General features: G+C 28.5%; 1 protein-coding gene and 1 pseudogene across 2 annotated transcripts; both read left to right on the top strand.

Annotated features, from left to right (window-relative positions):
- The first annotated feature begins 2,562 nt into the window (after window positions 1-2,562).
- LOC111309915 (Glycosyl hydrolase family protein) lies at window positions 2,563-8,313 on the top strand. Of its 2 annotated transcripts, XM_022908936.2 has the most exons (12): window positions 2,563-2,744; window positions 2,935-3,151; window positions 3,653-3,857; window positions 4,182-4,272; window positions 4,405-4,550; window positions 4,977-5,220; window positions 5,633-5,737; window positions 5,877-6,059; window positions 6,268-6,472; window positions 6,658-7,150; window positions 7,792-7,871; window positions 8,008-8,313. In XM_022908936.2, exons 2-12 carry the CDS (start codon window positions 2,935-2,937, stop codon window positions 8,025-8,027), a joined length of 1,989 nt encoding a protein of 662 aa, XP_022764671.2. In that variant the 5' UTR covers window positions 2,563-2,744; the 3' UTR covers window positions 8,028-8,313. The 2 variants fall into 2 exon arrangements, with proteins under 2 accessions (XP_022764671.2, XP_089604721.1); XM_089748595.1 differs by lacking the exon at window positions 2,563-2,744 and having other exon boundaries at window positions 3,023-3,151; window positions 3,657-3,857.
- A 3,273-nt stretch (window positions 8,314-11,586) lies between these two features.
- On the top strand, window positions 11,587-13,819 carry LOC149513463 (putative aldo-keto reductase 1; annotated as a pseudogene).
- The last annotated feature ends 1,924 nt before the right edge of the window (window positions 13,820-15,743 follow it).

The raw sequence follows: 15,743 nt of genomic DNA, 5'->3' as shown, positions 1-15,743 counted from the left end.
CTAATAAATTTATATTAAAACAAAAAATAAATAAAATAAAACTAAAACAAAAACAAAAACAAAAAAACTAAAATGAAAATGAAAATAAAAGTACCAAAGCAAAAAATTAATTGCTAGAGTTCTAGAAGGTGTTGGTCAACTGAAATGTTTAGATTATCAAGCAAGTCAAATGGATTTGAAAAGCTAAATTCTTTAGATGAGAAGAGATTGGAAAATACTGAAGATTTTAACTTTGAAGAAAAAGGTTGAGACTTGGGAGGACTCAATAGGGATTGATCTTCAAAAGCTTCAATGAATTAGGACTGGACAACTCAATTGATAAGTTGCTTTTACATAATTAACCACAAAAATCATGATTTAAAAATTAAAACTAACCCTAAAATATATCACTTGATGCCTTAATTTACATTGAAATCATGATTAATGCCACCACACATGTTTTCAAATATGCTTGATCATGAATAGCTTTAATATATAGGTACTATTAATAAAACGATTTATTATATTAAATTTTATAAAAGTTGGTAACTAAATCGTTGTAATACTACGTTGATAATGACATATTGATACTAAAGACAAATATATAAATAAATTTTACAAATATTGTTGATCACATTATGAATTTTCAAAGTTGGATGGTAAAAATAAAAATTTATGAAAAATTAGGTGGTCAAAATAATAAATTTTGTAAATATTGGTTATCAATTATTTTATTTTATCTTTTTTTCTTTAATTTTTAATTTACTCTTCTACTTCATACCTTTATATTTACTTAATTAAAAAGAATATTTTACGTATAAACTCTTTCAAACCTATAAGCTTAAAATGCCTATCTTGGTATCAAGTCAATTTATCCAATGATCAAATCAGCTTATTTTATCTTTAGTAAAAAGAAAAAAAGAACTATTTTTTAATAAATATTCAATTGTGAAAATGGTCACTAGGTGGTTTGGATTCATATTTTTGTGTTGTATTTGATATGTATAATAATACAAATTATTAAAATATGAACATGATATGAATTATAATAAGTGTTTAAATTCTAAACATTAACATGACATGATTATTATACGTGTTATATGTGACAAATATAATTAATATGTGTATAGTTAATCTATTTAAATATAACATGAATAATACAAAGTATATGAATTGACACAACTAACATAAATATATACAAAAATACGGTTAAAATAATAAATAACTATAAATTATCAATTATTTATAACTTAATAAACTTGACATATTAATAATATAAAAGTACTTATATGTTTACAAAAATAAAAAAACTTGATACTCATTTAATATGTATTTAATATATATATTTAAATTTTAATATATATTACATAAATATATTAATTTTTAATATGCAATTCAAAATAAAAGTTAAAGATTAAAGAATAAAATAATAATATGTAGGACTAAGATTAATATTTACATTGTATTTATATTATTAATATAAAATAATTTTATAATAATTATTACATGAGTATCATAGTTAAATGCTTAAAATAATTTTTATATGATAAGCATTATAATTAAAAAATTAAAAATTAAAATAATCTTTATATATTTATATTAAATTAAAATAAATATAAAAATGTGTTAAATGTGTTAAACATGTTAAATGTATATTCGTGTGATAAAATTAAATTAAATATATTATTCATATCGTGTTATGTATTTAGACATGTTAACATATATAAATACAAATTATATCATATTAAAATTTATATCTATACAAATAAACATAAAATATATATTTTTAAAATATATTTTATTTTTTTATATTATTTTATATTATTATATCGTATTTGAAATTATCATCTCTAGATTATGTTTAGCATGAAAAGTTATGCAAATTCCAATAAATATCCATTTGGAAGTATATTACGACATGAAAATGAGCTTCGGAGATTTTGGGTTTGGTGGATAAATGCCTAATGGCTTTTTAACTTTTAACTTTTTACTATTTTGCTTTTTAATTATATTGAAAAGATAAAAATATTCTTATAATTAAATTTTTTATATTTTAATTTTTTTTAATAATTAAAAATAATTTTTAATTTAATATAAAAATATTTTTGAGATATTATTATTTTAATTATTTTTTAATAGACATTATTATGACACATAAAATAATTTGATAATTTTTAATAATTTAATAATTTAATAAATATTAAATAATTTAAAATTTTTATTTAATACCGTTTATAATAATCTTTTAATCTTACTAAAATTTATCTTATCCATATTATTATTTTTGAATTTAAACACATATTTTATAATTTATTTTAATATATTCGTTATAGTAACCCGTTTCACTTTTACCGTCGTTTTCAATTTCTCCAAACCCATGCCTTGTCTGAACAAAATAATAGTACTTTGCATTCAAAGTACATGGACTAATTGAACGGTTGAAAATGAAATTCAAGATTGCTACGTCAACAAAACGGAGAGACAAGATTGAAGAAATAACATGAATGATGGAACCCCACTCTAGTCTCAACCGCATTATAACAACAAAAATGGTCACTCCCCTCCACCGCACGTTTCAGTTTTGAGCCCACCACGTTCTTTAAAACCGACAACAAAATGAAACCGTCCCTCTCTCTGTCAATAAAAATGCCAAAAACCAATATCTAAACTTTGCTGCAATTTTTCAACCTTTTTAAAACCATAAATTAAGCACTTCACTTATTACTTTCTCTGCTAAAAAGGGTCTCATTATTTTGATTTCACATGTAAGATTTCCTTTTCCTTTCCCTATTTCAGGCAATGCAGCTGTTGTCTTCTTGTTTCTTTGAGTTAAGCTGCTACTGCTGTAACTACTCTTTCAGCTGTTCTGCTTGGCTGCCGAGAAAACAAAAGTATATTATTTTAAAAATTTGATTTTCATTGTCTCTGAAATATTGGGTTTCCTTTTTTTTTTAGATGGGAAGGGGTGGTTTAGTGAAGCTGGTGGTGGGGGTTTTGTGGTTGGTAATGGTGGTGGGAGCAGAGTATGTCAAGTACAAGGATCCCAAGCAACCTGTAGCTGTTAGAATTAAGGATCTGATGTCAAGAATGACTTTGGCAGAGAAGATTGGTCAGATGATCCAGATTGATAGAACTGTTTGTACTGAACAGATAGTTAGAGATTACTCCATTGGTAATATTTTCAACAATTTGTTCTTTGTTTTAGTTCTGGCTGCTGCTGGCAATGTTTTTTACCCCTTTTTGGTGGGTTCTGATTATTGTTTGTTGATGGGGCCTTCCACAATTTGGATATAGTTACCTCAAATATATTACTATTAATATTATTATACCACAAAAAGTTAGCCGTTTTCATCATTATATAGTCATAATTTTTTTTGCTAAAATAGCTTTTTTAAAGATATTTTATTAGCATATTGCTTTAAGTTTGGTTTTTTTAATTGTTGGTTCATTCTGGCCAAAATTATATTGGCTCAACAAATTATATAATGCTTTAATTGTTGGTTTAGTATGGTATTTTATATTGGTTCATTGTGTAATGCTAGAAGCCATTTATAGTAGCAATCTTTGGGACTGGCCTGTTCTGTGTCCTTTTTTTTTTTGGTTTTTTATTTCCTTTTTACTAAAGTTTCTAGCTGTTAACAGTTATTAATGGACATCATCTTTTTTTGCACAGGCAGTGTGTTAAGTGGTGGGGGGAGTGCACCACTTCCAGACGCTAGTGCTGAGGATTGGATCAATATGGTTAATGCTTTTCAGAATGGATCTCTGTCTAGTCGTCTAGGAATTCCTATGATTTATGGCATTGATGCTGTTCATGGACACAACAATGTTTATAATGCTACAATATTTCCACATAATGTGGGGCTTGGAGCGACCAGGCAAGCATTGCTCTTAATTTCGGTGTATGCTGATATTTGTCATAGAATCATCAAATTATTGTGCTTTTGTCCTTGTATAACTTTCTATTCTTTAATTGAGAGCTCAAAGTCTATGTTTTCCATAAAAATAAAATAAGAAGGAAAACATAAGTAACAGTTTCAATTCAATTAAATGATGTAAGGTTTATATCTGCATTCTAGAAACTCCACTGTCTTTCTGCTGAAGGAAAGAAAGAGTGAAGCTAACATTGCTCCTCAATTAAACAGCAATCTCCTTTGTAATGCACTGCTTGTCTGCATCTTATATTAACCATTGACATGCAGAGATCCTGAGCTGGTGAAGAAAATTGGTGCTGCAACTGCTCTTGAAGTGAGAGCTACCGGGATTCCTTACATCTTTGCTCCATGCGTTGCGGTAATTTACATACTATATATAAGTTTAAACAGTTGCTTCCAATAATTTCTTCAACTTGTCAAATGGTTGTGCATTTGTATTCACCATGCCATTATGCAACATTCTTTTTTTCTTTTTACTTTGTCTTTATAGGTTTGTAGAGATCCAAGGTGGGGTCGGTGTTATGAAAGCTACAGTGAGGACCATAAAGTTGTGGAAGAGATGACAGATATCATACTTGGGTTGCAAGGAGATATTCCGTCTGGTTCTCGGAAGGGGGTTCCTTATGTTGGTGGAAAGTATGAAAATTATCCAAGTTTAACACAAACTTCATATTGCTGTTGTTAATGGTTCTAACATCTAGGTCTAGAAGTAAAAAACTATGCTTAGTATTAATGCCATGGGTTTTCTCATACTCTCTAACATTCCTCATGATGCTATAACAATTCAAATTAAGTTACCTATACAAATACGTAGATTCTGTCTTGCATTACAGCCTAAAGTATACTATTGCCCTTTTTATTTGTCTTGGATGCACCGTGAATAACTGGTTGATCTCGTCTTCTCGTTATTATAGATTGTAGAATTTATAGCTTATATTTGGTATGGCATAACCAATGATGCCCCAATACTATATACCATCTCTATCATACTGTTTGTCCACTTATTCAATCATGTTTATAAAACTTGTTTTCTCCCTTCATTCTATTCTTAAATTCTTCTAGGGACAAGGTTGCTGCTTGTGCAAAGCACTTCATAGGTGATGGTGGGACAACCAGGGGAATCAATGAAAACAACACTGTGATTGACATGCATGGGTTGCTTAGCATGTACATGCCTGCCTATTCTGATTCAATTATCAAGGGTGTTTCAACAATTATGGTTTCCTACTCCAGCTGGAATGGAGGAAAGATGCATGCAAACCATGAGCTAATTACTGGTTTCCTCAAGCACACTCTTAAGTTTAAGGTGGAGCGTGGTTTGTAATTTCAGTATTGTTTACATCATTTTATCAGTACCAAAAGATTTGCAAATTTATAACAGGATTTAAATTCTTTGATTAATAAAAAGATTGAACCAAAATATTCTGTTCTCTCGCTCAATCCCCGGATTTATCTATAAATACACAACTACTATCAAATTGCTGACATGGTCGTTTATAATGTTTTTAAAGGAGTTTCTAACAGCTTATGGGATTGCAAGTTCATTTTCGTGGGCTCAAAATACACATTCATTCCTCATGTGCATGCACATATAATCTTACACAAAGAAATGCTAATGCTGAACCACGATTGCTTTTGATTCTGTCTAAAGTACCCATATCCACAGAATATTTGAACTTTTCATGTTAATGCAAATTGTTATTTTGATGATTTTTCAGGGTTTTGTAATATCAGATTGGCAAGGAATAGACAGGATCACCTCACCACCACATTTGAACTATACATACTCTGTTCAAGCAGCAATTCAAGCTGGCATTGACATGGTTAGTAGCTTCTGTATGGACATATGTTAAAATAAATTGAAGAGCACTGATTTCTTGTAGTAGTATAATCAATGGAAAACTCAAATCTTGACAGTATTGATGCATTCTAAGACTTGGAGTCTTGATCTGTATTCTGCAGGTCATGGTCCCCTTCAACCATACTGAGTTTGTTGATGATCTAACATACCTAGTTAATAGCAAAGTTATTCCCATGAATCGTATTGATGATGCTGTGGAAAGAATTTTGCTAGTCAAATTCACAATGGGTCTCTTTGAGAACCCTTTGGCTGATCTTAGTCTAGTTCACGAGCTTGGAAGCCAGGTTAGTTAGCATCATAACATGCTTGATTATCTTCATTTCTGAATCCAGCTTTCTTTGGATTTATAGATGTGAAAATCAATATCCAGGACCATGTTTTCTGTAATTATTTTTTTTTCGTCTTTCTAATTTTCATGTTTTCTGCATCTCATGGTCCAAGTTCTCTTTTTAAAAATTCTATAAATAATTTGATATCACATTACTTACTAAGGCACATAGAGACTTGGCAAGGGAAGCTGTGAGAAAATCACTTGTATTGCTGAAGAATGGGAAAGATGGAACTACTCCGCTACTGCCGCTTCCAAAGAAAGCTTCAAAGATCCTAGTTGCAGGCACCCATGCTGATAATTTGGGTTATCAATGTGGTGGGTGGACAATTAATTGGCAAGGATTTAGTGGCAATAACTATACAAGGGGTATGCTTTACTTTATTTATCTATCTTTCAAGACATCTCCTGCTTGTAGCTTGCAAGAATTCTTTCTTAAGAGATTAGCAGAATTGTAATCCATGTTTACCCCCTTGAATGGAAAAAAAGGGAAAGAATAATCAATAACAGACATTAATTGCAATAAAGTTAATAATATTTCTTTTCATGACTAGGAACAACAATCCTTGATGCCATAAACTCTACCATTGATCCAAGCACAGAAATTATCTACCGTGATAACCCTGATGGCGACTTTGTGAAATCTAACAAATTTGATTATGCAATTGTTGCTGTTGGTGAGCCCCCTTATGCTGAGACTGCAGGGGATAGCACAATCCTTACAATGGAAGATCCTGGCCCAAACGTCATAAACAATGTTTGTGGAACTGTCAAGTGCGTGGTTGTTATCATTTCAGGCAGACCCATTGTCATTGAACCGTATGTTTCTGCCATTGATGCCCTAGTGGCAGCATGGTTACCTGGAACTGAAGGCCATGGAATAACTGATGTCCTTTACGGGGACTATGGATTCAGTGGAAAACTTCCAAGAACATGGTTCAAAACTGTAGACCAACTACCTATGAATGTTGGGGATTCACATTATGATCCACTCTTCCCCTTTGGATTTGGACTTAAAACTGATTCTGTTGCGAGCATTGTTTCAAGGTATTGACCAGTTTTTTATTTTGGTAATAATGATGGTATGTGTATAATCTTCTGCCATGGTAAGCTTTGCTTTACACATGCAGATGAGAAACAATCTTGTGTTTGTCCATTTTTTTTCTCCTTTCTCTCCCCAGCCCCTTCCTCATGCATGTTTAGCCAAAAGTAGATGCTTCAAAATTTGCTGATGCTGGAGAATGCTACAGGCAGCGGTTTCCATTCAACTGTGCTGGCAGCCAGCTCTAACAAAAAAAAAAAAAAAAAAAAAAAAAACAAAACAAAAAGTGCAGCCAGCTTATAACATGTCATGGCTGGACCTATGTCCGCTGCAGTAGTATGTCCTGTATTAGCATGCAAGGTCCAATAATGTGTAAAACTTCCAGTCCTGACAACAAATTATTTTGTTTCTCTGCAAATCTGAGGCATTTGCTTAAACTCAACAAATTATTAAGCACTTGTTTTTATACGGCTTTACTTGTTTGGGATATGAATTTTTGAAAATTTGTTTTGACAAAATTTCAATATTCAATCATTTTATGAAGTGCCTATCTTTTGATGCCGTTAATTAGTGACAGTTTTCAAATGAAGTCTGGTTAACTGCATGTATGTTCCTTTCTTTACACGGTTAATGTTGCTGTCTATAGGTCAACCTCTCCTGCTGCTTCGGGAAGGCCATGCTTGTTTATCCTTATGGTAATCTTAACTTTGAGTTTCTATTTCACAGGTATTCAGTTGATGCTTTTCAACCGATTAACTACTTTTAAAGCTTGAAAAAACTCTTTTTTTTTTTCTCAATGCTTATTGGATGTAATTCTGTTTTCATTTGATCTGATGCTGAATGTGTTCAATAAATTTGGCAGGCAGATGTCTAGATTACTGAAACTCGTATTTAACGGCCGCAGGGGAGGTGGTACGGTACATTTCGAGACCGGCCGGTTAGGCATTGCTCAACATATTCGGCTCTCAAAGTAATGCCAACTGAGTTGCTAGTGTGTTACAAGAGTAGCAGCATTCTCAATTGCGGAAATGTCATTTAAATTGGTTTTAGTGCTAGACACTGGTTGCAGCGACATGTAGCTTAGAAACCATTGATGTTTTCAACTTATTTTTGGCCTTAATATTTATTTTGGCCATTTCTAAGGGAGGCCATTCACTTTTTATTTTAACAGTAATAATTCCGTCTCTCTTAGAACTTAGAGCTGGTAAAATTAATTTGAACTTGAAAAACTTGGTGAACTCAAATATACCCTAATCGACTGGCTCATATTTGATCACTAAAAGGTAATAAAAGGAACAAATCGAATACAACTCAAATCAATCTCCACTCAAAAGAATTTGAATTATTCTAAAAAGTTGATTAGAAAAAATAAAATTAAAAATTTTAATTTAGTACTATAATTTTTTTACTATTACTTTGATTAAAAGTAATCAATATAACATATATTATTATTAGTAACTTTTTTTTTTATTTGATTTGAAGAAAAGAAGATTAGAACTTAATTTGTTTAACATGAAAATCAACCATTTAGTCAAGCATTTGGGCATAGTTACTCTAAAAGATACTCATAAAATCATTGTTGTTAGTTTCAATTCAATCAATCCAATCAATCGCTTCGACTAAATGGTGATATTATGTTAAAAAAATTATTTTGATGTTAAAAATCCAATTTTGATAAAGAAAAGACTATCATTTTATATATTGTCGATTAAGTTTTTAAATTTCATAATTAAACTGATTAGAAGATTGTTATGTCATTATTTTATTATATTTATACTTTTTAAAATATATTTTAAAAGGATAGTGTAAACTCTTTATTTCTCTGATGAATTTTTAAATATTTTGGAATGGAAAATTTTCTAGATTTTTATAGATTAATAGAAAAATTCTTAAAGATTTTCTCGTTAGTGACTCTAACTTTAACTTTCACAAGCCCATGACAACAGCGATGTCGTAGTATAAAGAAAAAATTCTACAAATTTTTAATATTTGTTAAGATTAAAAAATTTAAAAATTTAAAGCTAAAAATACAAGTAATATGTATTTTAAAATTCTTGTATTATTAAGATATAAAAAGTAATTAACATGTTATACATATCGATTTAATTCAATCCTATAAAAAAGTTATCAAAACTTAATTTTAGTATTCATGTTGACATAAAAGGGTTAAATATTTATTTGATCTTTCTATCCTATGCTTTTTATTAGTTTGATACCCAAAAAATAAAAAAAATCACAATTACATACTTGTATTTCGTGAGCATTTTAGCACATAGCACTATTAGTTAAATTGTTAACACGATATTAACATTCAATAAAATCTAAGTATGTGTAAAAAATATTCAATTATCGTCACATCATATATTGCTACATTAGCATTAAAAGAATTTATAAGAAATTAAAAAATTCAAAAAATTAATAAAAATATATAAAATCTAAAAAAAATTGGAAAAAATTGAAAATTTAAAAATATGAAAAATTAAAAAATCTTAAAATATTAAAAAAATATTAAAAAATGAAAAAAAAATCTGAAACAATTTTAAATTGGCTAAAGTATCTAAAAATTCTTTAAATTATTTCATTTTTCTTATATAAGCCCCTATCCTTTTAATTGTACCCAAACAAGTTATTTTTCTTTGATTTGTTTCCAAATAAGTAAAGTGATAAATTTCAATATCTTTTGTTTTCTTGTCTTAGTTGTTTAAAAAATGCTAAAAATTCAAAAAAATTGAAAAATAGTAAGATTAAAAAATTCTTGAAATTTTAAACTTGAAAAAAATGTGAAAAATTAAAACAATAAGAAAAAATGAAGATGCAAAAAAAAAATGAAAAATTTTAAAAAATCCTCAAAATTAAAAAAATAAGATAATAAAAAACTCCCATAAAAATGAAAAAAAAAAATTTAAAAAATCCAAAAATAATTTTAGAAAAGAAAAAATAAAAGAATTATAAAAGGAAAAAATATTTAAAAAGGAAAAAATTCTGGATAAAAAAATAAAAAAGGGAAATTTGGGTATTTTTTAACAATTTATTTTTAATTTTTTATGTATTGATTTTTTATTTTTTAGATTTAATTATCTTTCTCATTTTTTAAATCATTTTTTAATTTCTTACATGTTTTTTAGATGTTTTGAATTTTTTGGAAATTTTTTTTAATTTTTCAATTTTTTAAATATAAGGATTTGTTTTAATTAATTAATTATTTTAATTTTTAGAAAATTTTTTAATTTTCAATAAAATTTTATGATTTTTTAAATTTGCCTCACTTTAATAAATATATTAATTAATAGTTAAAATCATGTGAATAAAAAAATTATGGTTTTTTTATATTAAGGTTAAATATTTATTTGGCTCTTGTATTATATATATTTTTGTTAGTTTGATACTTAAAAAATAAAAGTTACAATTAAATATCCAAATTTTTATTCTGTCATACAGTTGTTGATGTGATATGAATATTCAATAAAATATCACATCATTGATGGGTCCATTACCACATCAACATTAAAGCAAATTTGCAAAAAATTTAAAAAATCAAAATTTTAATTAAAAAATCCAAAAAATTCAAAAACTTTGAAAATTTCTTTAAAAAGTGAATATATATAATTAAAAATCCAAAAATTTTATTACCCCATCATTATAGTTATTAATTAATAATTTAATAAATTGCATAATAAATTTTAATTGATGATAATTCTATAAAATAAAGTTCTTTTTAGTGTTTAATTATATGAATTTAGCATTGTTCTTAAAAAAAAGTAAATTTCATTTTCACCCCTAATGTACTGATGTTGTCAATGTGTAGGAAAAGTTAAAGAAAAATTGAATCTTGATGAATTCTTGGTGATTTAGATGAGGAAATGTAAGATTGACTCTAATATAGCTCTCCTACAACTAATGGATCAAGAAATTGATCATTTCTCATACAAGCAATGAAATGTTCAAGGTATAATTTTGGTTACAGATTGTAAATTCTAGAATTTTGAGATGCAAGTCCATGGTATCCTTTGTAGTTGTACGTAAAAAGGATCAAATCAATAAATCCTTATAAAAAAATTCCCTAAGGGATCTGGGAGTGCCACATGTTCTTTTTTGTTTTAGTTTTTTTATAGTTTTTTGTTATCTCATTGGGACCAAGTTATGGTTTTGCTAGTTAGAAAGTTCTTTAAGAGGATACATGTGTCTTCGTCTTTGACACCTATGTTTTTAACTGTAATTTTGAAGTTTTTTTGGGTTTTTTTTTTATTACTAGTTTAGAGAGTGGAGTTTTTGGTGTGAAAGAAAGGTTTCTCTAGTTTTTTCATTTTTTTTTAAGCTGTTTTTGGGTAAAATCTGTAGTTATTTTTTATTGTTTAATTGAATGTGGATTTTATTTTTTGGGTTTCCTTGGAATGATTTTGTTGTTACATTTTCATTTTGTTTAATGGAGTTGGATTGTAAAATGTGTTTGGGTTTTGTGGTTATGAGGTTTGCATGTTGTTGTGAATGTATCTTTTTTTGGAAGAATTTCTCTTCGCATGTTGTGATGGTGGATGAAAATAAAATTGTTATTTATAGAAACATAGTTTTGCAATACATAATTTATGTCTTCTTTTGTTGTTTTGTCTTTGACACCTATGTTTTAACTGCAATTTTAAAGGTTTTTTTAAAAGTTTTTATTGCTGCTTTAGAGAGTAGAGTTTTTGGTGTGAAAGTGAGGTTTCTCATTTTTTTTTCTATTTTTTTTTTGCAACTATTTTTGGGTAAAATTTGTGGCTATTTTTCATTGTTTATTGAATCTGCATTTTTTTTTTTTGGGTTTATTTAGGATGATTTTGCTATTGGGGTTTGGATTTTGTGGTTTTTAGGTTTGCATGTTGTTGCAACTGTATGTCTTTTAGAATAATTTCTCTTTGCATGTTCTAATGTTGGATGAAAATCGGATTGTTGTTTATAGAAACATAGATTTGCAATGCATAATTTGTGTTTTTTTAAGGAGTATTTTGTTTTGCATGCTATTTGAATGAAGTTGTCATTTTGTTTTTGATTGATTTTTTGTCTTAAGTTTTTTTAAGTATATACACCACAAAGATCAATTACATTTATTTGTCTCCTACAGCTTTCAGTTACTATGCATTAAGTGAAGCATTCATTCAATAACCAAAGATTTGAGGTTAGATTTTGTTCTTCTGAGAGTAGTCAATAGGAGGTTGCATGGCAATGTTTATGAGTTGATAGGCTTTCAATTATGATAACTTTTGTAGCTGTTTCTAATCTTTTTTTTTTTTTGTATTTTTCTTATAAAGATTTTTAACTCAATCAAAATTTAACTTTCAATCAAATTTACATTATTTTCGTGCCCAAAATAATATCTTCTTACTTATTTATGTTGTAAACTCTATCATTTTGTAGGTTTTCAAGTTAGGGTTTGACTGTATGGCATTTACAGGAATACATAGTGATCCTATCTTTAAAGATGTTGGTTTATCAATCATTAAGCATGCATTCGACAAATAAATCATTTTTTTTTATATATATCAAACATTTATGGACCCAAAACTAATGAAATAATGGTTAGAAAAATAACATGCTTGCAAATAAAGTTTTGTTGTAAACTTTCAAGATGAATTCCAAGTTTCCATGGCTTCTTGGTTTTGCTTTTAAATGAGTTTAAACAAATGGCTTTTTGTAAAAGCAAAACATGATTCGAAAAACCAATATTTTTAGGCATTAAAGTAGTTAGCATGAGAGAAAGTACACTTAGCCACAAATTTTGGTATTACAAAAATAGATTATACTAGTTTAGTAATAAATGGTACACTTGAATATGTTTGTGCCTCTGTGGAGGCTAGCTTGAAGCGTCTTGATGTCGAATACATTGATATCTACTATCGACACTAGGGGTGTAATCGAGCCGAGTCGAGTCGATACAGTGAGAAGCTCGAGCTCAGTTTCCAACTCGAAGCTCGATACTCGGTTCGAACTCGATCGAATTTTATTTTTCTAGTTCGAGCTCGATTCATGATCAAAATCGACCTACTTGAACTCGTTTGATTAAGCTCGATTAATATGTTAAAATAAGCTTGATTCTTATACTCGACAAGAGCTCGATTATTTATGCTTGAGCTTAAACTCAAATTCGAGATATTTTATTAATTAAAATAATAAAAAAATTTAAATATAAAAGCTTGATTAGGCTCACGAGTTACTCGAGCCGGGTATAAGAATACTCGAGCTACTTGAGCTCAAGCTCGACTCGATAATAATCAAATCGAATTCGAGTTTTATTCGAATCGAACTCGAGTAACTTACGAGTACTAATATATCATTTACACCCCTAATCAACACAAGGTCGACACCATAATACCAATATAAGATATTGTAAGTGTTATAGTAAAAAGTATCCTACATTTTCTTGGTTTAAATGCTCATTGTGGTATTATGATGTTTAGTTGCTTGAACCTAGAATTAAGCTATATGTGTTTATTCTTTTTATCTTAGATGAGAGAACTTAAGAAGTTGGTGGAAGAAGGGAAAATAATGTACATTGGTTTATCTGAAGCTAGCCCTGAAACTATAAGAAAGGCACATGCCGTTCATCCCATCATTGTTGTAAAAATGAAGTGGTTGCTATGGTTCGCGATATTGAGGAAGAAATAATCCCCTTTGCAGGTTTCTTTAAAACCTTACAATGATTTTGGTGAAAAATAGTATATTGAATCATTAAAAGTAAAGATTACGTAGCATTTGAAAATTTTTTTTGATGGCATTTTTTTTTTATTATAATGAAGGTGAGGTATCCTATGCTACCTCAAACCTATTGTTCCAGCAATTTTGCTTTTACTTCTTGAGACTAAGAAATGAGAAATGCTTAATTAAATGTATTCCAATAATGTAAGAAACTTCGGATTGGGATTGTGTTAGCTTTAAATTGATCTTTGTTTTCAAATGACAAAACATTAAGCTAAATAAGCTTGATCAAGATTTTAAAAAAGATTTATTTAGTTCATATTCTTAAGTTTTGTATTTTGGTACTAAATAAATAATATGATTTTCAAAGTTTAAACAAACCTTTCTTGGTTTCATAATTCTCAAACCAAATCTATCTTTAAAGATTATATTTGAGCTTAAATGAAAGCCTTATTGTTGCTTTTAAAGTGAATTTATTCATTTTGGACTTAATACAATTTTAATAATATTAGTTTTGCGAAATATATTAACTTAAGAAAGTTGTTTTACAAAAACAAATTTCCAAATATTGAACTTGTTTTATTTTTTTGTATTAATTCACAAAGTTTTAATATTTGAATTTTATATGGTTGGAAAGCTCTTTAAGTCTACTTTCTAATGGATCAAACAAAATAAAAATCCAAATTTTCTAAGAAAAGATTTTGAATTTTTACTAGACACTTTGCAGTTATCTAAAAACTGCATAAGGGGTAGTTTTGAAAATTCACTAATTCGTACACAATGAATTAGGTGATGAATTTTATATGGATAGAAAGCCTTTTAAGTCTAGTTTCTAAATCTTCAAACAGTTTGTGATTTGGATTTGTATAACTCAAGATATGATCAAATTAATAAGTAGAGTACAAAATGGGAGACTACTACCCAACATGGTTAGGATCGATCCCCTCTAGAAGGGATCGATTGATTTTTTTATATAGAAAGCTCCTTGGGTCAAAAACATGAAGAAGGAATCAATCACCTCCTTAACCAATTGATCCCCTACATAAAGGGATCGATCGGGTAGGCTATTTTCAAATATGAATTGGTTTAAAACATGAACCAATCGATCCCCTCATGGAAGGGATCGATTGGGTCTAGGCAAAAACTCTCCAATAGCTAGTTTTTCATGCTTCCAACAGCTATTTCTTCTTCCAAACCTACCCCAACAACTAGTTATTTAATTTCTCTATATATTGGCCACTCTAAAACACTAAAAAGGTTGATGAATCAAGAAAACAAGATCAAACAAGTCATATATTCATTCTCTCAAGAGTTTTAGAGCTTTAAAGTCTATACCTTTGTATTTATTGTGTCCAAAATCATATTTGTTGTTCATTCATCATTTTCTTGTGCTTAAACTTAGCAAACACTTAGCCTTAAAGAGATTGTTTAATTGTTTGCAAAATTACCTTTGATATATAAGGGTAAAAGAGAACAAAATGTGAGGTATTCTCTTGAGAGCTTTGTAGTGAGATTAGGTAAAATACTACAAAGGGTAAAGGTTTCTATCTTAAACCTTAAAAAGAAAAAGATAGATTGTATTTTCAATTCAAGAATAGTGAATTGAAGCCTTGGTGTGGATAATCAAAAAGAGAGAATGTAAGTGCCTTGTGGAGAAGGACTGAACCTCTATAAATCGTTATGTTTGATTTCCCTATCCCTATCTCCTTACAATTTATTGTTGTTTATATTTGATTTTAGGTTTATTAATTGTTATTGTTTGCATTAAATTTTCAATAAAAGTGCTTATTGTTTTAATTTTCATTCAATTTTATTGAAATAATTTGTTTGAGAAGAATTTGGAGAGATCCAATTCACCCCCTCTTGGATCACCATCTCACCTAAAAAGCTAACAATTGGTATCAAAGCTTTGGTCTTTTTTTTGTAGGT

Source organism: Durio zibethinus, chromosome 19, assembly GCF_047325235.1.
Source record: "Durio zibethinus cultivar Kanyao isolate XHJ-2024 chromosome 19, ASM4732523v1, whole genome shotgun sequence".
In the NCBI taxonomy this organism is placed as follows: domain Eukaryota; kingdom Viridiplantae; phylum Streptophyta; class Magnoliopsida; order Malvales; family Malvaceae; genus Durio; species Durio zibethinus.
The sequence above is the reverse complement of the archived record's forward strand: the minus strand, read 5'-3'. Positions and strand labels throughout refer to the sequence as shown.

Excerpts from the sequence above, each read along its gene's own strand:
- LOC111309915 (XM_022908936.2), top strand. The coding sequence starts at position 2,935 with ATGGGAAGGGGTGGTTTAGTGAAGCTGGTGGTGGGGGTTTTGTGGTTG. Across the intron at positions 3,152-3,652 it reads AGTTAGAGATTACTCCATTG|GCAGTGTGTTAAGTGGTGGG; the intron begins GTAATATTTTCA and ends TTTTTTGCACAG. Across the intron at positions 7,872-8,007 it reads TTTGAGTTTCTATTTCACAG|GCAGATGTCTAGATTACTGA; the intron begins GTATTCAGTTGA and ends TAAATTTGGCAG.